Genomic DNA, 21996 nt, shown 5'->3' with positions numbered 1-21996 from the left:
TATATATATATATATATATATAATTATTATGACATATATTCTATGTTTGAAATGACTTACGTCAGCCAGGACCGCTTGGGCGTGTTTCACTTTCAACACCTCCACAGACTCGTGGGGGTTCCAACCACATCCCCTGAGCCACTCCAGATCAGCCTTGTACACCGCCTGGGAGAAGACAACAGGGTGTTTGTATTGGCATAGGGGTCAATGTGTCACTAAACACTGATAGCCTTTCCCAAATAGAAATGAACAGAGGGTTAAAATCAACAAAGATATATGGGGTGAGGATGTCCCTGAAATACTTTGAGGTGAACACAGCATATACAACATATTATCATAAGCAACTAATTACAATTTCATACAGGGATAAAAAAAAGGGATGTGAAGTATTTATTAGTATTTATTTTATTAGTATTGTAGAGCAGCCCAGCTCCCGAAGTGACTCTTTACACTGTATGCAATAAATTCATTTGTGTTGTCTTAGGAATCCTGCATTATCTCTCCAACCCCCATTCTGTCTCACATCCCTAGAATATACCTTGTAATGATCGTTAATGCTTTTTAAACTTAAGTGCATGCCTTGTATAATGTATCGCTCATTTGACAAAGTAATTAAAAACACATTTAGAATTCCATTCTCAGACCTTTCTTGATTGCCCATTATTGTAACTCAACTATAGTCTCCTGCTTATTGCTAAATCATCATTATGGGGTCAGATATTCAGTTTAATATACTTTGATTATATTAGTTGCAGTCTTATTATGGGTTGCATGTGAGGTGTATACAATATGCATTTATATAAAATATTACCCCACTACAGGATCCCTATTAACAGTTGTAAAAGCAGAAGCTACTCTTCCTTGAGTCCAAATATGGTAAAACTCACATCGCTCTGCAGATCATAGGTTTTCCTGGCCTGGACGACATCAGTGGAGTCTGGCAGACAGGTCCAGTTGTGCAGGTGAGTTCTGTAGTTGAAGTCGTTGACCTGGACCTGGCATTTCTTGGCCAGTTCAATGGTCAGCATGTCCACTGGGAGGTGGAACTTGGTCTTGGACTTGTTGAAGTCCTTCTTGTACAGAGCATCACTGGCAATCTTGGCTGAGTTCATAGCTAACATGATCAGAGGGTCTTCCTCGACACAGCGGGCTCCAATGTGGTGGCCAACCTGCTTGCGGTAGCCCTCGTGGTATTTGTACTGAGGGAAAAAAGGAGGATCAGAGAGTTAATTCCACTGACTCCATTGAATCAAGTGACCTAAATGAAATGGACGCCGACTTCAGTCATTTTCTCTTACGTCGCTGATGATGTCTCTAGATTTTCTGGCCTTCAGCACAGCGATGGCGTCCTCCTTGATGTGATATCCCTTAGCCTTGTCGGCATCCCAATCCTTAGTGTATAGTTTCTGTGAAATGGAAAGATCATTGAGTTGGTAAGTCAAATAATAATATCTAGGCATACTGTTATGTGATTATAAACAAAACATGTCTATAGGTTTCTTTATTTGTGTATCTGAATTAATGTCATTATATTGTTGTTGACTGAATCTGTTCACTGCACATACTATAAATAAGACAAAGGACACATCCAAAGTATGTGCCTTGGCAGTGTGCAAAGCGTTCAGTGAAGCAGACTTACATTGCTGATGGCGATAGCATTAGCCTTGGACAGCACCAGAGAAGGAAGGTCATTGTTCAGGTGGATATTGGTCTTCTCAGTATCCCAAACCTCTCTATATTTCCTCTGTGAAAAGCAACAAACACACACAATCAAAGAGTTAATGATAAATCCAACCACTGTTATCACAGACTAGATCTATATTTCACAAAATGTCTATCTCTACAGTTACCAGAAATGCTTTTTTTTACAACGAGACCAAGATAACAGGTTACGGTTACTGTTTGGTTACTTCAATAGAAGGACACTTCAATGGCTAAAAGCTAAGTACTCACATCACTGAGGATCTCAGCGTTCTGCTTCGACAGGACAACCTCTGGAGAGTCAACAACACTGGTGAACTTGATAGAGCTGGGGGGCTGGCGGTACAGCCTTTCGTTGAGGATAGTTTGGCCATTTTTAGCCTTAATGACATCCACAGAACCCTGGGGCAACCAGCCGCACCCTCTGAGCCACTCCAGATCAGCCCTGTACACCGCCTGGAAGGAAGGAACCATGGTTCAGGTAAAGTAATTACTCCTTGTGGGATAGTAGTGCAATAGTTGTTTGAACTTCAATGGTTGGTAGGTAGAGTAAGGAGCCAGTGATAGCCAAAACGGATTGGACCATGATTCTCTGTGTACTTACGTCACTATGCAGAGAGTAGACCTTCCTGGCGCGGACAACATCAGTGTTGTCTGGCATGCAGGTCCAGTTGTGCAGTTTAGTTCTGTAGGTGAATTCTTGGATCTGGAACTGGCTTTTCTTGGCCAAGTCGACGGACATCATGTCAAGTGGAATGCTGAACTTGGTCTTGGTGAGGTGGAAGTCCTTCTTGTAGTTAATATCACTGGAGATCCTGGCTGCATTGGCGGCCAGCACAAGCAGAGGGTCATCCTCAACGCACAGGGCTCCAATATGGTGGCCACACTGATTGCGGAAGCCGGCCTTGTACTTGTACTGAAAACAGAGAGGACTAGCTAAGTATTGCGTTGTTTTATATGATGGCTGCCATTGCTCATTCAGAGGAGATGGATATACAAACTTACATCACTGATGATCTCTCTGCTCTTCTTGGCATGTTGGACAGCAATGGCATCCTTATCCAGGTGATATCCCTGTCCGATCATCTCGTCAAATCCCTCACGGTAGAGTTTCTGAAATAACAGTCTTATATATTTAGTGCCTTCATTCGAAGGTACTGTAATTCATTTCTTAAAAATATGATGTGAAAAAAATTGAAGCGGTTGAGAGAGTCAAATCATGTAGAGACATAGCTATAGAGAAACAGATACAACTCCATCAACTTGAGTAAATGGAAACAGCTTGAAGGCAAAGTAAGAAAGACCTACATTGCTCATGGTGATCGCGTTGGCCTTGGCCAGCACAAGTTCTGGAAGCTCATTGCCGACGTGGATTTGGACCTTATCGGCCTCCCACTGTTGAACGTACTGGTGCTGAAACACAAGAAAACAACGGCAATGTTATAAGAAAATAATGTATCTCACTATTTTTAATAGTAGTCTCTGCATCCTGTGAATCTGAATGTACAGTATGTATACCTGAGTTCAATCTCCCTCCACTCTAGAAAGTAAGAGGCACATTACCTTGTCCATTATCTGGGCATTGGCCGTAGCCAAAGCATAAGGCATGTCGTCGGTTGTGGCGGTAAATTTGAAATTGCTTGGGTGCTCGCGATATTTCCTCTCGCTCAGGATCTCAGCGGCCTTCTTGGCTTTCTCAACGTCGATCGAGCCAATAGGGACCCAGCCAGTGCCTTTGAGCCATTCCATATCAGCCCTGTACACAGCCTGGTTTTATATGGGAGCAGCAGAGGGAAAACTATTTGGTAAGAAAGTACATTTCGCAGGTATAATGTTTGTCTTTTCCTGAAATGATAGGTGAGGCCCACCCTCATAACCTTAATGAGTGTTCATATTCTACTTACGTCACTATGCAAAGCGTAGACCTTCCTAGCCTGGACGACATCACTGGAGTCTGGCAGACAGGTCCAGTTGTGCAGGTGAGTTCTGTAGTTGAAATCATTGACCTGCATCTGGCATTTCTTGGCCAATTCAATGGTCAGCATGTCCACTGGTAGGTGGAACTTGGTCTTGGACTGGTGGAAGTCCTTCTTGTACAGAGCATCACTGGCAATCTTGGCTGAGTTCATAGCCAGCATGATCAAAGGGTCTTCCTCGACACAGCGGGCTCCAATGTGGTGGCCAACCTGCTCGCTGTAGCCAGCCTTGTACTTGACCTAAATGGAAGCAAAAATGTATATACACTTGTACTTTAAGTCAACATCACATACATGATGATAATATATTTGCATCAACTCTTGACATTTTTCAAATAATGTGAAAAAAAGATGGAAAATATCCAGCACTCACATCACTGATGATCTCTCTACCATGCTTGGCAGCTTTGATGGCGATGCAATCGCTTTTCAGGTTATAGCCCTTCCTGTACAACTCCTCTAATTCAGCTTTGTAGAGTTTCTGAAAAGGTATATAGGGACACAGCTTAGAAACAGAGCCAACACATTATTAAGAATCACTAGAACGTTACTAGAGCTTCAGCGGAAGTCTTAGGTTACACAACATTTATTGAATGTGTAGTAATGTATGTAGTGAAGGAAGCAAGAGGGAGCTTACGTTGCTATTGTTGATCGCATTGGCCTTGGCCAGCACAAGTTCTGGAAGCTCATTGCCGACGTGGATTTTGATCTTATCAACATCCCATTGTGCAACATAGTTGCCCTGAAATAGGAGAAAAAACATGATTATGTTATAAGAAAATATGAATAAGGTAATATTACATGGGATTTTAACTGCGCATTTGTCAGACCCAAGGACCTTGAAAATAGCTACCAGAAATGCAAGATTGACCATCTAAACCACTGATCTGAGTGAAAGACATTGTTACAAAATAATCTATGTATTGAACATTTCACCAACCTTGTTTATGATCTCAGCATTGGCCTTGGCCAGCACCATAGGCATGGAGTGCATGTCGGTGGTGTATTTAAGAGAATCTGGTTTCTGCTTGTAGAGGCGATCGCTCAGAATCTCTGCAGCTTTCTTAGCTTTCAACACATCCAGAGAGCCAATGGGGACCCAGCCAGTACCTCTAATGAACTCCATGTCAGCACGGTAGACAGCCTTGGATGTGGAGAGCATCAATTAACCAACCAACCAAACAAATACACTTACTGTAGACATTTTTTTTAAACGTGGAAGTGGGTCATGGAAAATAAATAAAGCATTTGATATAGTATATTGAGAAGGAGCCTACTTCACTGTGCAGATCGTAGACTTTCCTTGCATGGACGACGTCAGTGGAGTCTGGCAGACAGGTCCAGTTGTGCAGGTGAGTTCTGTAGTTGAAGTCGTTGACTTGAATCTGGTTCTTCTTGCACAACTCAAAGGCCATCATGTCCAATGGGAGGTGGAACTTGGTCTTGGACTGGTGGAAGTCCTTCTTGTACAGAGCATCACTGGCAATCTTGGCTGAGTTAATAGCCAGCATGAGCAGAGGGTCTTCCTCGACACAGCGGGCTCCAATGTGGTGGCCAACCTGCTTGCTGTAGCCAGCCTTGTACTTGTACTGAAATAGATCAGAAGAGAATTTGACCACAGTCAGACAAGGATGAACTGATTGATCATCCTTTCCTTATAAATCAAAGACATTCCAGGTATCTTCATGCCTGATTTATTCACTTTTCAGGAACTGATTCAGGAACTGATTCAGGAATTGATTCAGGAATTCAATTCAGAAATCGTCATTCGTATAAGACTTTAGGACTATAATAATTGGGAAAATGTTCTAGAAATGACATTTACACCACTGATAATTTAGCTTGAGGCTTTGGAAAAAAACTATGAATAAAGGGGGACAAAAATACAGTACTCACATCACTGATAATCTCTCTACCGTGCTTGGCAGCCTTGACAGAGAGAGCATCCACAGGAAGGTAATAACCCTTCTTGATGGTTTCATCAAATCCTTGTTTGTACAGTTTCTGTAAAAAAAGGAGAAGGAACTAGCATTTAAAAAACTGAGTCGCAAAACATTGAAGGTTGAGAGATATATAGATATAAAGATATAGATGTATAGAGATAAAGATATACTATATAGAGATATAGATATTCTATACAGAGATATAAATATACTATATAGAGATATAGATAAACTATATAGAGATAAAGATATAAAGTTATAGAGATATAGATATATAGAGATGTAGATATACTGTATAGATAAATATAAATAAAGAGATAGAGATATAGATTTACAGAGATACAGATATATAGAGATATAGCTATAAAGAGATATAGACATATAGAGATAGAGATATAAATATACAAAGACAGAGATATACAGATTGAGATACAGTTGAAGTCGGAAGTTTACAAACACCTTAGCCAAATACATTTAAACTAAGTTTTTCACAATTCCTGACATTTAATCTGAGTAAAAATTCCCTGTTTTAGGTCAGTTAGGATTACCACTTTATTTTAAGAATGTGTAATGTCAGAATAATAGTAGAGAGAATTATTCCCTTGGCTGAGAATTATTATTTATTTCTCATCACATTCCCAGTGGGTCAGAAGTTTACATACACTCAAATAGTATTTGGTAGCATTGCCTTCAAATTGTTTAACTTGAGTCAAATATTTTGGGGAGCCTTCCACAAGCTTCCCACAATAAGTTGGGTGCATTTTGGCCCATTCCTCCTGACAGAGCTGGTGTACATGAGTCAGGTTTGTAGACCTCCTTGCTCGCACACGCTTTTTCAGTTCTGCCAACAAATTTTCTATGGGATTGAGGTCAGGGCTTTGTGATGGCCACTCCAATACCTTGACCCTGTTGTCCTTAAGCCATTTTGCCACAACTTTGGAATTATGCTTGGGGTCATTGTCCATTTGGAAGACCCATTTGTGACCAAGCTTTAACTTCCTGACTGATGTACTGAGATGTTGCTTCAACATATCCACATAATTTTCCTCCCTCATGCTGCCATCTATTTTGTGAATTGGACCAGTCCCTCCTGCAGCAAAGCACCCCCACAACATGATGTTGCCACCCCCGTGCTTCAAAGTTGGGATAGTGTTCCTCGGCTTGCAATCCTCCCCCTTTTCCCTCCAAACATAACGATGGTCATTATGGCCAAACAGTTCTATTTTTGTTTCATCAGACCAGAGGACATTTCTCCAAAAAGTACGATCTTTGTCCCCATGTGCAGTTGCAAACCGTTGTCTGGCTTTCTTTATGGCGGTTTTTGAGCAGTGGCTTCTTCCTTGCTGAGCGGCCTTTCAGGTTATGTCGAAATAGGACTCGTTTTACTGTGGATATAGATACTTTTGTACCTGTTTCCTCCAGCATCTTCTTAAGGTCCTTTGCTGTTGTTCTGGGATTGATTTTCACTTTTCGCACCCAAGTACGTTCATCTCAAGGAGACAGAATGCTTCTCCTTCCTGAGCGTATGACGGCTGCGTGTTCCCATGCTGTTTATACTTGCGTACTATTGTTTGTACATATGAATGTGGTACCTCAGGCGTTTGGAAATTGCTCCCAAGAATGAACCTCTACAATTTTTTTCTTTAGATTTTCCCATGATGTCAAGCAAAGAGGCATTGAGTTTGAAGGTAGGCCTTGAAATACATCCACAAGTACACCTCCAATTGACTCAAATGATGTCAATGAGCCTATCAGAAGCTGCTAAAGCAATGACATCCTTTTCTGAAATTTTGAAGCTGTTTAAAGGCACAGTCAACTTAGTGTATGTAAACTTCTGACCCACTATAATTGTTATACAGTGAATTAAAAGTTAAATAATCAGTTTGTAAACAAATGTTGGAAGAATGACTTGTGTAATGCACAAAGTAGATGTCCTGACCGACTTGTCAACACTATAGTTTGTTAACAATAAATTTGTGGAGTGGTTGAAAAACTATTTTTAATGACTCCAACCTAAGTGTTTGTAAACTTCTGACTTCAACTGTATATCTATCTATCTATCTATCTATCTATCTATCTATCTATCTATCTATCTATCTATCTATCTATCTATCTATCTATCTATCTATATATATATATATATATATATATATATATATATATATATATACAAAGTATATCTGTATCTCCATATATATATGTATATATACACTGCTCTAAAAAATTAAGGGAACACTTAAACAACACAATATAACTCCAAGTCAATCACACTTCTGTGAAATCAAACTGTCCAATTAGGAAGCAACACTGATTGACAATACATTTCACATGCTGTTGTGCAAATGGAATAGACAACAGGTGGAAATTATAGGCAATTAGCAAGACACCGCCAATAAAGGAGTGGTTCTGCAGGTGAAAACCACAGACCACTTCTCAGTTCCTATGCTTCCTAGCTGATATTTTGGTCACTTTTGAATACAACCCACACAAGTGGCTCAGGTAGTGCAGCTCATCCAGGATGGCACATCAATGCAAGCTGTGGCAAGAAGGTTTGATGTGTCTGTCAGCGTAGTGTCCAGAGCTTGGAGGCGCTACCAGGAGACAGGCCAGTACATCAGGAGACGTGGAGGAGGCCGTAGGAGGGCAAAAACCCAGCAGCAGGACCGCTACCTCCACCTTGGTGCAAGGAGGAGCAGGAGGAGCACTGCCAGAGCCCTGCAAAATGACCTCCAGCAGGTAATGACCTCCAGCAGGTCACAAATGTGCATGTGTCTGCTCAAACGGTCAGAAACAGACTCCATGAGGGTGGTATGAGGGCCCGATGTCCACAGGTGGGGGTTGTGCTTACAGCCCAACACCGTGCAGGACGTTTGGCATTTGCCAGAGAACACCAAGATTGGCAAATTCGCCACTGGCGCCCTGTGCTCTTCACAGATGAAAGCAGGTTCACACTGAGCACATGTGACAGACGTGACAGTCTGGAGAACGTTCTGCTGCCTGCAACATCCTCCAGCATGCCCGATTTGGCAGTGGGTCAGTCATGGTGTGGGGTGGCATTTCTTTGGGGGCTGCACAGCCCTCCAGGTAGCCTGACTGCCATTAGGTACCGAGATGAGATCCTCAGACCCCTTGTGAGACCATATGCTGGTGCGGTTGAACCTGGGTTCCACCTAATGCAAGACCTCATGTGGCTGGAGTGTGTCAGCAGTTCCTGCAAGAGGAAGGCATTGATGCTATGGACTGGCCCGCGCGTTCCCCAGACCTGAATCCAATTGAGCACATCTGGGACATCATGTCTCGCTCCATCCACCAACGCCACATTGCAGCACAGACTGTCCAGGAGTTGGCGGATGCTTTAGTCCAGGTCTGGGAGGAGATCCTTCAGGAGACCATCCGTCACCTCATCAGGAGCATGCCCAGGCGTTGTAGGGAGGTCATACAGGCACGTGGAGGCCACACACTACTGAGCCTCATTTTGACTTGTTTTAAGGACATTACATCAAAGTTGGATCAGCCTGTAGTGAGGTTTTCCTTTTTAGTTTTGAGTGTGATTCCAAATCTAGACCTCCATGGGTTGAAAAATTTGATTTCCATTGATTATTTTTGTGTGATTTTGTTGTCAGCACATTCAACTATGTAAAGAAAAAAGTATTTCATAAGAATATTTCATTCATCCAGATCTAGGATGTGTTATTTTAGTGTTCCCTTTATTTTTTGAGCAGTGTAGATAGATAGATAGATAGATAGATAGATAGATAGATAGATAGATAGATAGATAGATAGATAGATAGATAGATTAGAGATATGGATAGAAAGAGATATAGATATATGGATATATATAGATATATGGAGATAAAGATATATATATATATATATAAAGATATATATAGATATGGAGATAAAGAGATATAGATATATAGATAAAGATATATATAGAGATATAAATAGATATAGAGATATAAATAAGACTAGATCAACTTGAGTGAAAGAAAACAGCTTGAGGTAAAGTAAGGAGGACCTACATTGCTCATGGTGATCGCATTGGCCTTGGCCAGCACAAGTTCTGGAAGCTCATTGCCCACGTGGATTTTGATCTTATCAGCATCCCATTGTTCAACATACTGCCGCTGAAATATGAGATAAACATAGCTATGTTATAAGAAAATAATAATAATAACAATAATACATGTCATTATTTTGCACTTTTCTCAGACTCACAGACACTTGAGAAAAGCAAACAGAAATGTAAATCTGAGTGACAGACATAGTAAAGAAAGCATGTATGTATTACACTGAAAAAAATAGCAACAATTTCAAAGATTTTACTGAGGTACGGTTCATATAAGGAAATCAGTACATTTAAAAACATTCATTAGGCCATAATCTATGGATTTCACATGACTGGGAACACAGATATGCAACCTTTGGTCACAGATACCTTACAAAATAGGTAGGGGCATGGATCAGAAAACCAGTCAGTATCTGGTGTGAAGCCTATTTGCCTCATGCAGCGCGGCACATCTCCTTCGCATAGAGTGGCCTTTCGGATTGTAGTCCCACTCCCCTTCAATGGCTGAGCGAAGTTGCTGGATATTGGCGGAAACTGGAACACGTCAATCCAGAGCATCCCAAACATGCTCAATGGGTTGCATGTCTAGTGAGTATGCAGGCCATGGAAGAACTGAGACATTTTCATCTTCCAGGAATTGTTTACAGATCCTTGTAACATGGGCTGTGCATTATCATGCTGAAACATGAGGTGATGGCAGTGTATGAACGGCACAACAATGGGCCTCAGGATCTTTTCACGGCATTTCATTCAAATTGCAATCGATAAAATGCAATTGTGTTCGTTCATCCATGAAGAGCACACTTCTCCAGCGTACCAATGGCCATCGAAGGTGAGCATTTGCCCACTGAAGTCGGTTGCAATGCTGAACTGCAGTCAGGTCAAGACCCTGGTGAGGATGACGAGATGAGCTTCCCTGAGACGGTTTCTGACAATTTTTGCAGAAATTCTTCAGTTGTGCAAACCCATAGTTTAGCAGTTGAAGAAGTTGGATGTGGAGGTCCTGAGCTGCCGTGGTTACACATGATCTGCGGTTGTGAGGCCGGTTGGACATACTGCCATATTCTCTAAAACGACGTTGGAGGCAGTAGAGAAATGATAGAGAAATTAACATGAAATTCTCTGGCAACACCTCTGGTGGACATTCCTGCAATCAGCATGTCCATTGAACACTCCCCTCAAAACTTAAAATATCTGTGGCATTGTGTTGTGTGACAAAACTGCACATTTTAGAGTTGTCTATTATTGACCACAGCACAAGATGCCCCTGTGTAATGATCATGCTGTTTAATCAGCTTCTTGATATGCCACTCCTGTCAGGTAGATGTATTATCCTGGCAAAGGAGAAATGCTCACTAACAGGGATGTAAACAAATTTGGGCACAAAATTTGAGAGATATAAGGTTTTGTGTGAAAATAACATTTCTGCTAGTGAACATGGGACCAACACTTGACATGTTGCATTTATATTTTGTTCAGTGTAATTATCTATTTATTAGATAGGGTATCAGGCTTGATGTTGAGGTGGACCTTGTTATTTCAGCAGCTCCATAAAAAAATGTATGTTATTGTATTGAATTCTGGTGTAACAGGAAACTGCGTTGTTAGCTGGAATACGTTTACCTTGTTCATGATCTGGCTGTTATGTTTGGCCAGAACGATATCCATGCCGTCGAGTGGGCTTTTGAAGTCCAGAGTGCTGGGGTGCTGGCGGTATTTCTTCTCACTCAAGATCTCGCCGGCCTTCTTGGCTTTTTCCACATCAAGTGAGCCAGTGGGGACCCATCCAATTCCCCTGAGCCACTTCATGTCAGCCCTGTACACCGCCTAAGAGGGATAGCATACTCCCATTACTTGTTGCCATCTCAAACCTTTTATCACTGGGTTTGACCAGCCCTGGATGTCTCATTAACAATATGATTAAAAATGTAACAGGAAAGAGGTCTTGGAATTGAAAATACAGAACTTTTGAAACATACCTCACTTGCTATGTCATAGACATGTCTGGCATGGACAACATCAGTGGAGTCTGGCAGACAGGTCCAGTTGTGCAGGTGAGTTCTGTAGTTGAAGTTGTTGACTTGGATCTGGTTCTTCTTGCACAACTCAAAGGCCATCATGTCCAATGGAAGATGGAACTTGGTCTTGGACTGATGGAAGTCCTTCTTGTACAGAGCATCACTGGCAATCTTGGCTGAGTTCAGAGCCAGCACGAGCAGAGGGTCATCCTCTACGCAGCGGGCTCCAATGTGGTGGCCAATTTGCTTGCGGTAGCCTGACTTGTACTTGTGCTACACCGAACCAAAAAGGTTGCATGTAGTGGGGATTTCAGTAAATCAAAGGTAAACACAGTATTGATATAGTTCATTCCTTTGTGATAACAAAATAAGTACTTACATCACTGATAATTTCCCTGCCGTGCTTGGCTGCGATGACAGCAATGGCATCATTGCGCAAATCATAGCCCTTCTTCTTATCCTCTATCATTGCTTTCCTGTATTGGTTCTGTATGAAGAAGAAAACAAACATCCATAGATGTTATTGTATATCTCCACAATAAGTTTTAGTTTCGAATGTTTGCATTCACAAGGAGGGTTACCTTTGTGCAATCAGCTACTTACCCAACTGTAGTTGGACTTGTTTGCATTGGCCAAAACAATGTCCATCGCATCTGGCATAATGTGGTTCTTGATCTTGTCCTTCTCCCAGGCCTCAGTGTAAGCTTGCTGCAATAATGAGTTTCAAGTTCAAACTAACAGCGTGAAGTGCCTATTCATATAAATGGCTGAAATATAATCCAAAGTAGGGGAGATCAGATTACCTTAAAGCAGGTTCTAAATGATGGAATCATTATTTGAATATAATCTGACCAGGAGAAACATTCAAAGGCAAATGATGAATAAAGATATACCAGTTAGTCAAATACCTTGTTGGCATTATCATTATTTTGTTTAGCCAAAACCATTCCAATGTCTTGAACTGAGCTGGTGAACTTGAAGTTGCTTGGGTGCTGACGATACAGCTTCTCACTCAGGACATCGGCGGCTTTCTTTGCCTTCTCAACATCAAGTGAGCCGATGGGAACCCATCCGATACCTTGCAGGCTCTTTAGTTCAGCCTTATACACAGCCTAGACACAACAATACCACAATGGTCAAAATGGATGGAATAAAGACAGTTACACTGGAAAAACATGATCTAGTTCATTCATACTTACATCACTTGCTATGTCATAGACATGTCTGGCATGGACAACATCAGTGGAGTCTGGCAGACAGGTCCAGTTGTGCAGTCGAGTTACATATTTGGCATGGTTGACCTGGATCTGGTTCTTCTTGGCCAACTCAAAGGCCATCATGTCCAATGGGAGATGGAACTTGGTCTTGGACTGGTGGAAGTCCTTCTTGTACAGAGCATCACTGGCAATCTTGGCTGAGTTAATAGCCAGCATGAGCAGAGGGTCTTCCTCGACACAGCGGGCTCCAATGTGGTGGCCAATCTGCTTACGGTAGCCAGTCTTGTACTTATGCTACAAAAGGCAAATATGAAATGGCAGTGTTGAGGATTGTTTTTATTTTACAGATGTACATTTGATATATTGTGTCATGAAATAGTAAAGAAATGGAATCGCTTATGATGGATAGATGTTCAATGAACTTACATCACTGATAATTTCCCTGCCGTGCTTGGCTGCGATGACAGCAATGGCATCATTACGCAAATCATAGCCCTTCTTCTTATCCTCTATCATTGCTTTCCTGTATTGGTTCTGGAAGAGAAAAAAAATCCATAAACATGGGTATTTAAAATCAAATCACAAATAATTTAAAGTGCATTTAACAAAATCACAACAGATTTTACATGAAAAACTCAACAAAAACAATATGTTTATTTTTTACAAACGTTTACATTGATCAAGATGGTTACCTTTGTGCAATCAGTTACTTACCCAACTGTAGTTGGACTTGTTTGCATTGGCCAAAACAATGTCCATCGCATCTGGCATAATGTGGTTCTTGATCTTGTCCTTCTCCCAGGCCTCAGTGTAAGCTTGCTGCAATAATGAGTTTCAAGTTCAAACTAACAGCGTGAAGTGCCTATTCATATAAATGGCTGAAATATAATCCAAAGTAGGGGAGATCAGATTACCTTAAAGCAGGTTTAAATGATGGAATCATTATTTGAATATTATCTACCAGGGGAAACATTCAAAGGCAAATGATGAATAAAGATAAACCAGTTAGTCAAATACCTTGTTGGCATTATCATTATTTTGTTTAGCCAAAACCATTCCAATGTCTTGAACTGAGCTGGTGAACTTGAAGTTGCTTGGGTGCTGACGATACAGCTTCTCACTCAGGACATCGGCGGCTTTCTTTGCCTTCTCAACATCAAGTGAGCCGATGGGAACCCATCCGATACCTTGCAGGCTCTTTAGTTCAGCCTTATACACAGCCTAGACACAACAATACCACAATGGTCAAAATGGATGGAATAAAGACAGTTACACTGGAAAAACATGATCTAGTTAATTCATACTTACATCACTTGCTATGTCATAGACATGTCTGGCATGGACAACATCAGTGGAGTCTGGCAGACAGGTCCAGTTGTGCAGTCGAGTTACATATTTGGCATGGTTGACCTGGATCTGGTTCTTCTTAGCCAACTCAAAGGCCATCATGTCCAATGGGAGATGGAACTTGGTCTTGGACTGGTGGAAGTCCTTCTTGTACAGAGCATCACTGGCAATCTTGGCTGAGTTAATAGCCAGCATGAGCAGAGGGTCTTCCTCGACACAGCGGGCTCCAATGTGGTGGCCAATCTGCTTACGGTAGCCAGTCTTGTACTTATGCTACAGAAGGCAAATATGAAATGGCAGTGTTGAGGATTGTTTTTATTTTACAGATGTACATTTGATATATTGTGTCATGAAATATTAAAGAAATGGAATCGCTTATGATGGATAGATGTTCAATGAACTTACATCACTGATAATTTCCCTGCCGTGCTTGGCTGCGATGACAGCAATGGCATCATTGCGCAAATCATAGCCCTTCTTCTTATCCTCTATCATTGCTTTCCTGTATTGGTTCTGTATGAGAAAAAAAATCCATAGACATGGGTATTTAAAATTAAATCACAAATCATTTAAAGTGCATTTAACAAAGTCACAACACACTTTACATGAAAAACTCAACAAAAACAATACATTTTTATTTTATTTTTACAAATGTTTACATTCATCAAGATGGTTACCTTTGTGCAATCAGTTACTTACCCAACTGTAGTTGGACTTGTTTGCATTGGCCAAAACAATGTCCATCGCATCTGACATAATGTGGTTCTTGATCTTGTCCTTCTCCCAGGCCTCAGTGTAAGCTTGCTGCAATAATGAGTTTCAAGTTCAAACTAACAGCGTGAAGTGCCTATTCATATAAATGACTGAAATATAATCCAAAGTAGGGGAGATCAGATTACCTTAAAGCAGGTTTAAATGATGGAATCATTATTTGAATATAATCTGACCAGGAGAAACATTCAAAGGCAAATGATGAATAAAGATATACCAGTTAGTCAAATACCTTGTTGGCATTATCATTATTTTGTTTAGCCAAAACCATTCCAATGTCTTGAACTGAGCTGGTGAACTTGAAGTTGCTTGGGTGCTGACGATACAGCTTCTCACTCAGGACATCGGTGGCTTTCTTTGCCTTCTCAACATCAAGTGAGCCGATAGGAACCCATCCGATACCTTGCAGGCTCTTTAGTTCAGCCTTATACACAGCCTAGACACAACAATACCACAATGGTCAAAATGGATGGAATAAAGACAGTTACACTGGAAAAACATGATCTAGTTCATTCATACTTACATCACTTGCTATGTCATAGACATGTCTGGCATGGACAACATCAGTGGAGTCTGGCAGACAGGTCCAGTTGTGCAGTCGAGTTACATATTTGGCATGGTTGACCTGGATCTGGTTCTTCTTGGCCAACTCAAAGGCTATCATGTCCAATGGGAGATGGAACTTGGTCTTGGACTGGTGGAAGTCCTTCTTGTACAGAGCATCACTGGCAATCTTGGCTGAGTTAATAGCCAGCATGAGCAGAGGGTCTTCCTCGACACAGCGGGCTCCAATGTGGTGGCCAATCTGCTTACGGTAGCCAGTCTTGTACTTATGCTACAAAAGGCAAATATGAAATGGCAGTGTTGAGGATTGTTTTTATTTTACAGATGTACATTTGATATATTGTGTCATGAAATATTAAAGAAATGGAATCGCTTATGATGGATAGATGTTCAATGAACTTACATCACTGATAATGTCCCTCCCGTGCTTGGCTGCGATGACAGCAATGGCATCATTGCGCAAATCATAGCCCTTCTTCTTATCCTCTATCATTGCTTTCTTGTATTGGTTCTGTATGAGAAAAAAAATCCATAGACATGGGTATTTAAAATCAAATCACAAATCATTTAAAGTGCATTTAACAAAATCACAACACATTTTACATGAAAAACTCAACAAAAACAATGTTGTTTTTATTTATTTATTTTTTACCAATGTTTACATTCATCAAGAGGGTTACCTTTGTGCAATCAGTTACTTACCCAACTGTAGTTGGACTTGTTTGCATTGGCCAAAACAATGTCCATCGCATCTGGCATAATGTGGTTCTTGATCTTGTCCTTCTCCCAGGCCTCAGTGTAAGCTTGCTGCAATAATGAGTTTCAAGTTCAAACTAACAGCGTGAAGTGCCTATTCATATAAATGGCTGAAATATAATCCAAAGTAGGGGAGATCAGATTAGCTTAAAGCAGGTTTAAATGATGGAATCATTATTTGAATATAATCTGACCAGGAGAAACATTCAAAGGCAAATGATGAATAAAGATAAACCAGTTAGTCAAATACCTTGTTGGCATTATCATTATTTTGTTTAGCCAAAACCATTCCAATGTCTTGAACTGAGCTGGTGAACTTGAAGTTGCTTGGGTGCTGACGATACAGCTTCTCACTCAGGACATCGGTGGCTTTCTTTGCCTTCTCAACATCAAGTGAGCCGATAGGAACCCATCCGATACCTTGCAGGCTCTTTAGTTCAGCCTTATACACAGCCTAGACACAACAATACCACAATGGTCAAAATGGATGGAATAAAGACAGTTACACTGGAAAAACATGATCTAGTTCATTCATACTTACATCACTTGCTATGTCATAGACATGTCTGGCATGGACAACATCAGTGGAGTCTGGCAGACAGGTCCAGTTGTGCAGTCGAGTTACATATTTGGCATGGTTGACCTGGATCTGGTTCTTCTTGGCCAACTCAAAGGCCATCATGTCCAATGGGAGATGGAACTTGGTCTTGGACTGGTGGAAGTCCTTCTTGTACAGAGCATCACTAGCAATCTTGGCTGAGTTAATAGCCAGCATGAGCAGAGGGTCTTCCTCGACACAGCGGGCTCCAATGTGGTGGCCAACCTGCTTACGGTAGCCAGCCCTGTATTTGAACTAAATAAATTAAATTGAGATAGTTAGGTGTCATTCAAATGCTGAAGTTCACACACCATTTATTCAATAGACAGTTTTTCACTTACATCGCTAGCAATGGATGTGCCCTGTTTGGCTGCCAGGATTGCAATAGCATCATTGCGCAGGTCATAACCCTTCTTCTTGTCCTGTTCATTGGCAAGCTTATATAGTGACTGTACAGGAGGAATAGAAAACACGTTTTCAATGAATTAGGACAATGCAGCCTAAATGAACACTACAAGGAGGTGTGGAAGGTATGACTCACAGCACTGCAGTTGATCTTGTTGGCTCTGGCCAACACCACCTCCATTGAGTCTGGCATGATGTGGACAGAGGTCTTATCCTTATTCCAGGCGTCAACGTACGTTTGCTATAAGACATATATACTTCTTATTGTTTTGATGTATTACCATGTATTTGTATTGTATACATTATAATATATACAGTTCACATATGTGCATAGACATTCAGTAGATACCTTGTTCATGATTGCATTGTTAGCATTGGCCAGGATGACGTCCATGGAGTGCATGTCCTTGGTAAACTTAAAGCTGCTGGGGTGTTGGCGGTACAGTTTCTCACTGCCAATCAGGCCAGCTGTTTTGGCTCTCTCTACATCCAGAGAACCAATGGGAATCCATCCTGTGCCTTTGACGCTTGTCTCATAGTCACTTTTGTACAAATTCTGCAGTAAAAAGGCGATAACATAACCAAACTTTTCTCACAGATTCAGATGTGTCTTAACAGCTCAGAATCTGGGAATGGTTCAATAATTATGAGAGAAAAAATGTATTGTATACAAAAACATGTTTTGTTGTTCTGTTTGTTTTTATAGTATTATGAGTCAAATAATACTTACATCACTGGCGATCGTCTGCATCTGCTTAGCCAACTCCACGTTCATGGCATCAGCAAGCACAGTGTAATGGTGCTGGATCTTCCTGTAGCCAGCAAAGGTCTGCACTGTGGAGGCGTGCTTGGCATGTACAACACTCATCATATCAACTGGAGAGTGGAACTTCAGCTTGGACTTGTGGTAGTCCTTCTTGTAGTTCTTGTCACTCTGCAACCTGGCCACCTCCATGTAGTGCACCAGTAAGGGGTCGTCCTGAAGAGTGCGGCAGCCCACTTGTTTTCCCCTATTCATCCGGTGACTCAGCTTGTACTTGTACTGTGTAAATAAACAACAACAATTTATTATTCCCAGGACGAATATTTAGCTTTGATGAAGATTATTTTATAGTATACAAGGTCCATTGGAAATTCTACTTCTGCTTTATCCCAACGCCTCCGATACACATGCATACATACAGAGGTTGGAGCAGATTGTAAAATGGTTTTAAAGCCTTTTATTGCTGGTCTGAGTCACTCACGTCACTGGCAATTTTGGTGCCCTGCTTGGCAGCCTGAATGGCGATGGCATCAACCTTCAGGTCGTAACCCTTCTTATACATATTCGCCAGGCCTGCTTTGTAGATTTTCTGGAATGGAGGAGAAACAATTGATTATAATATGATCAAAATAACATTTGCTAAATAATTCAAATTCCAAGAGATATTTCAAAGTTACATTGCAAAAGCATGATGCATTACAAAGAGGAATATTTTGAGGGTAACCTACATGTTTGAAAAAGGTAGCATTACCTGACTCATGTTGATAGCATTAGCCTTCGCCAGGACAATTTCAGGGGCATCTGGCATCACATGGACTGTGAGCTTGTCATTGTGCCATTGTTTGGTGTATTCTTGCTGAAATGTCATTGGTAAAAACACAAGTCAATTATAACATTAGGACAAATGAGAATACATCACATTTTAAACTATGTGTTTTTAATTTCAAATATGGCGTTATGGTTTATAGTGTACCTTGTTCATGATCTTGTTGTTGTCAGTGGCCAGGACAATGTCCATAGAGTCCATCAGTTTCTTGAACTGGAATTTAGAGGGGTGTGTACGGTACTTTTGTTCACTCTGGATGTCCCCGCCAACCTTTGCAAGTTCCACCGGCAATGAGCCAATAGGAATCCATCCTGTTCCTCTCACAGAGTTGTTCCAGTCAGACTTGTACTCAAACTGGGGAATGAACCAAACACAAATGAATGAAGTATTTGACACCCACAAGCGTGTTAACAGAAAACACCCCTAGCACTAGGCCGAAGTCACATGAACAGTACTCACGTCACTGGAACTGGCATTCATGGTGCGAGCCAACGCAAGGTTCATGGAGTCAGCGGTAAGAGTGTAGTGGTGCTGGATCTTCCTGTAGCCAGAAAAGGTCTGCACTGTGGAGGCGTGCTTGGCATGTACAACACTCATCATGTCAACTGGAGAGTGGAACTTCAGCTTGGACTTGTGGTAGTCCTTCTTGTAGTTCTTGTCACTCTGCAACCTGGCCACCTCCATGTAGTGCACCAGTAAGGGGTCGTCCTGAAGAGTGCGGCAGCCGATTTGTTTGCCCTTTGCCTTCACATAGTCTTTCTTGTACTGGATCTGAAAGGTAGAAGTAAAAGAATAATTAAACAATCCGACACTATTGGACGTAGCAACACTGTTGTGGACTACATACTGTATAGCTCTTTCTGTCCTCCTGGGCCCAGTTTTTCAAAAGTGATCTATCTGGATTTTGCCTAGCGGATAGGATTAAATGCATATAAATATAATGAATAGAACAGGAATCCCTATTCAAGTCAGAGGTATTGTTAACAAGTACTCCCCCATAAAGAAAATGAGAATTAAAAACAGGTTCAGCCCCTGGTTCGACCGTGATCTGGCAGAGTTACTCCACATCAAGAACATCAAATCAAATTTATTTATATAGCCCTTCGTACATCACCTGATATCTCAAAGTGCTGTACAGAAACCCAGCCTAAAACCCCAAACAGCAAGCAATGCAGGTGTAGAAGCACGGTGGCTAGGAAAAACTCCCTAGAAAGGCCAAAACCTAGGAAGAAACCTAGAGAGGAACCAGGCTATGTGGGGTGGCCAGTCCTCTTCTGGCTGTGCCGGGTGGACATCATTTGGCAAAAGACTTGGCACTCAAATAGTCAGGCTGACTTGCTCTCGTTCAGGCAAATGAGAAATAAGTGAACTCAGGCTTTCCAGAAGGCCGAAGTTAGTTACTTTAAGAAGTAATTCTCTCTCTGTGGGTCTAACCCCAAGAAGTTCTGGAAAACGGTGAAAGATCAAAGATCTGGAGAATAAGACCTGGATACGAGTATGAAAATGTATGCACTCACTACTGTAAGTCGCTATGGATAAGAGCGTCTGCTAAATGACTAGAATGTAAATGTAAACCCTCCTCTTCATAGCTGCCCATGTCCGTTAATGTTGATGATGTGGTTGTTACTGACAAGGAGCATATGGCTGAGCTCTTTAATCACCACTTCATTAAGTCAGGATTCCTATTTGACTCAGCCATGCCTCCTTGCCCATCCTCATCTCCCAGTCCTTCTACTCCTTCTAGGTGCTAAAGGAGCTCCTTAAACTTGACCCCCAAAAAACATCTGGGTCAGATGGTTTAGATCCGTTCTTCTTTAAGGGTTGGCAGGGTAGCCTACTGGTTAGAGCGTTGGACTAGTTCAAATCCCTGAGCTGACAAGGTACAAATCTGTTGTTTTGCACCTTGAACAGGCAGTTAACCCACTGTTCCTAGGCCGTCATTTTTAAACATTTTATTTTACCTTTATTTAACTAGGCAAGTCAGTTAAAAACATATTCTTATTTTCAATGACGGTCATTGAAAATAGGAATTTGTTCTTAACTGACTTGCCTAACCCTAACCCTAACCCTAACCCTAACCTAACCCTAACCCTAACCGTAACCTGGAATGCAGCCACGGTACGTCCTTTATTTAAAGGGGGAGATCAAGCTGATCCTAACTGTTACAGGCCAATTTCTATCTCGCTCTGTTAATAAAAAATGTTGGAAAAATGTGTCAATAATCAACTGACTGGCTTTCTTGATGTCTATAGTGTCCTCTCTGGTATGAAATCTGATTTCCACTTAGGTTATGGATGTGTCACTGCAACCTTAAAGGTCCAGAAGAATGTCACAACTGCTCTTGATTCTAAGCAATGTTGTGCTGCTATTTTATTGACTTGGCCAAAGCTTTTGATACAGTAGACCATTCCATTCTTGTGGGTCGGCTAAGGAGTATTGGTGTCTCTGAGGGGTCTTAGGCCTGGTTTGCTAACTACCTCTCTCACTACCTCTTTCTGCAGTGTGTAAAGTTAGAACATATGCTGTCACAACCACTGCCTGTCACCAAGGGAGTACCCCAAGGCTCCATCCTAGGCACCACGCTCTTCTCAATTTACATCAACAACATAGCTCAGGCAGTAGGAAGCTCTCTCATCCATTTATATGTAGATGATACAGTATTATACTTAGCTAGCACTTCCTCTGATTCTTTGGTAAACGCTCTACAACAAAGCTTTCTTTAGTGTCCAACAAACTTTCTCTGCCCGTATCCTTGTTCTGAACACCTCTAAAACAAAGGCCATGTGGTTCGGTAAGAATAATGCTTGATGTGTGTTTTGTCCTACATTCTTATTTTTTATCCAAACACCGGTCACCACAATACTTCCGGCGCCGACAGAGATGGCCGCCTCGCTTCGCGTTCCTAGGAAACTATGCAGTTTTTAGTTTTTTTTACGTGTTATTTCTTACATTAGTACCCCAGGTCATCTTAGGTTTCATTACATATGGGTCGAGAAGAACTACTGAATATAAGATCAGCGTCAACTCACCATCAGTACGACC

General features: G+C 41.4%; 1 protein-coding gene across 7 annotated transcripts in view; it reads right to left on the bottom strand.

Moving 5' to 3' along the window:
* LOC124047886 (nebulin-like) overlaps positions 1–21996 on the bottom strand; it is a 99847-nt gene that overhangs the window by 48937 nt on the left and 28914 nt on the right. For all 7 annotated transcript variants that reach the window (XM_046368246.1, XM_046368238.1, XM_046368223.1 and 4 more), the window contains exons 31-72: positions 19414–19725; positions 19102–19308; positions 18880–18984; positions 18610–18717; positions 18096–18407; positions 17715–17921; positions 17502–17606; positions 17302–17409; positions 16904–17215; positions 16613–16816; positions 16309–16413; positions 16010–16117; positions 15566–15877; positions 15275–15478; positions 14971–15075; positions 14677–14784; positions 14233–14544; positions 13942–14145; positions 13639–13743; positions 13351–13458; positions 12907–13218; positions 12616–12819; positions 12311–12415; positions 12087–12194; positions 11669–11980; positions 11313–11516; positions 9643–9747; positions 5574–5681; positions 4955–5266; positions 4618–4821; positions 4315–4419; positions 4051–4158; positions 3606–3917; positions 3265–3468; positions 3010–3114; positions 2707–2814; positions 2306–2617; positions 1954–2157; positions 1640–1744; positions 1299–1406; positions 888–1199; positions 61–165 (exon numbers count right to left, since the gene is read on the bottom strand). In XM_046368246.1, coding sequence (XP_046224202.1) covers positions 61–165; positions 888–1199; positions 1299–1406; positions 1640–1744; positions 1954–2157; positions 2306–2617; positions 2707–2814; positions 3010–3114; positions 3265–3468; positions 3606–3917; positions 4051–4158; positions 4315–4419; positions 4618–4821; positions 4955–5266; positions 5574–5681; positions 9643–9747; positions 11313–11516; positions 11669–11980; positions 12087–12194; positions 12311–12415; positions 12616–12819; positions 12907–13218; positions 13351–13458; positions 13639–13743; positions 13942–14145; positions 14233–14544; positions 14677–14784; positions 14971–15075; positions 15275–15478; positions 15566–15877; positions 16010–16117; positions 16309–16413; positions 16613–16816; positions 16904–17215; positions 17302–17409; positions 17502–17606; positions 17715–17921; positions 18096–18407; positions 18610–18717; positions 18880–18984; positions 19102–19308; positions 19414–19725 — 7713 coding nt within the window. The remainder of the gene's footprint in view (positions 1–60; positions 166–887; positions 1200–1298; positions 1407–1639; positions 1745–1953; positions 2158–2305; positions 2618–2706; positions 2815–3009; positions 3115–3264; positions 3469–3605; positions 3918–4050; positions 4159–4314; positions 4420–4617; positions 4822–4954; positions 5267–5573; positions 5682–9642; positions 9748–11312; positions 11517–11668; positions 11981–12086; positions 12195–12310; positions 12416–12615; positions 12820–12906; positions 13219–13350; positions 13459–13638; positions 13744–13941; positions 14146–14232; positions 14545–14676; positions 14785–14970; positions 15076–15274; positions 15479–15565; positions 15878–16009; positions 16118–16308; positions 16414–16612; positions 16817–16903; positions 17216–17301; positions 17410–17501; positions 17607–17714; positions 17922–18095; positions 18408–18609; positions 18718–18879; positions 18985–19101; positions 19309–19413; positions 19726–21996) is intronic.

The sequence above is a fragment of the Oncorhynchus gorbuscha genome, linkage group LG01 (assembly GCF_021184085.1).
Source record: "Oncorhynchus gorbuscha isolate QuinsamMale2020 ecotype Even-year linkage group LG01, OgorEven_v1.0, whole genome shotgun sequence".
Classification (NCBI taxonomy): domain Eukaryota; kingdom Metazoa; phylum Chordata; class Actinopteri; order Salmoniformes; family Salmonidae; genus Oncorhynchus; species Oncorhynchus gorbuscha.
This window is presented reverse-complemented; position numbering and strand designations above follow the sequence as displayed.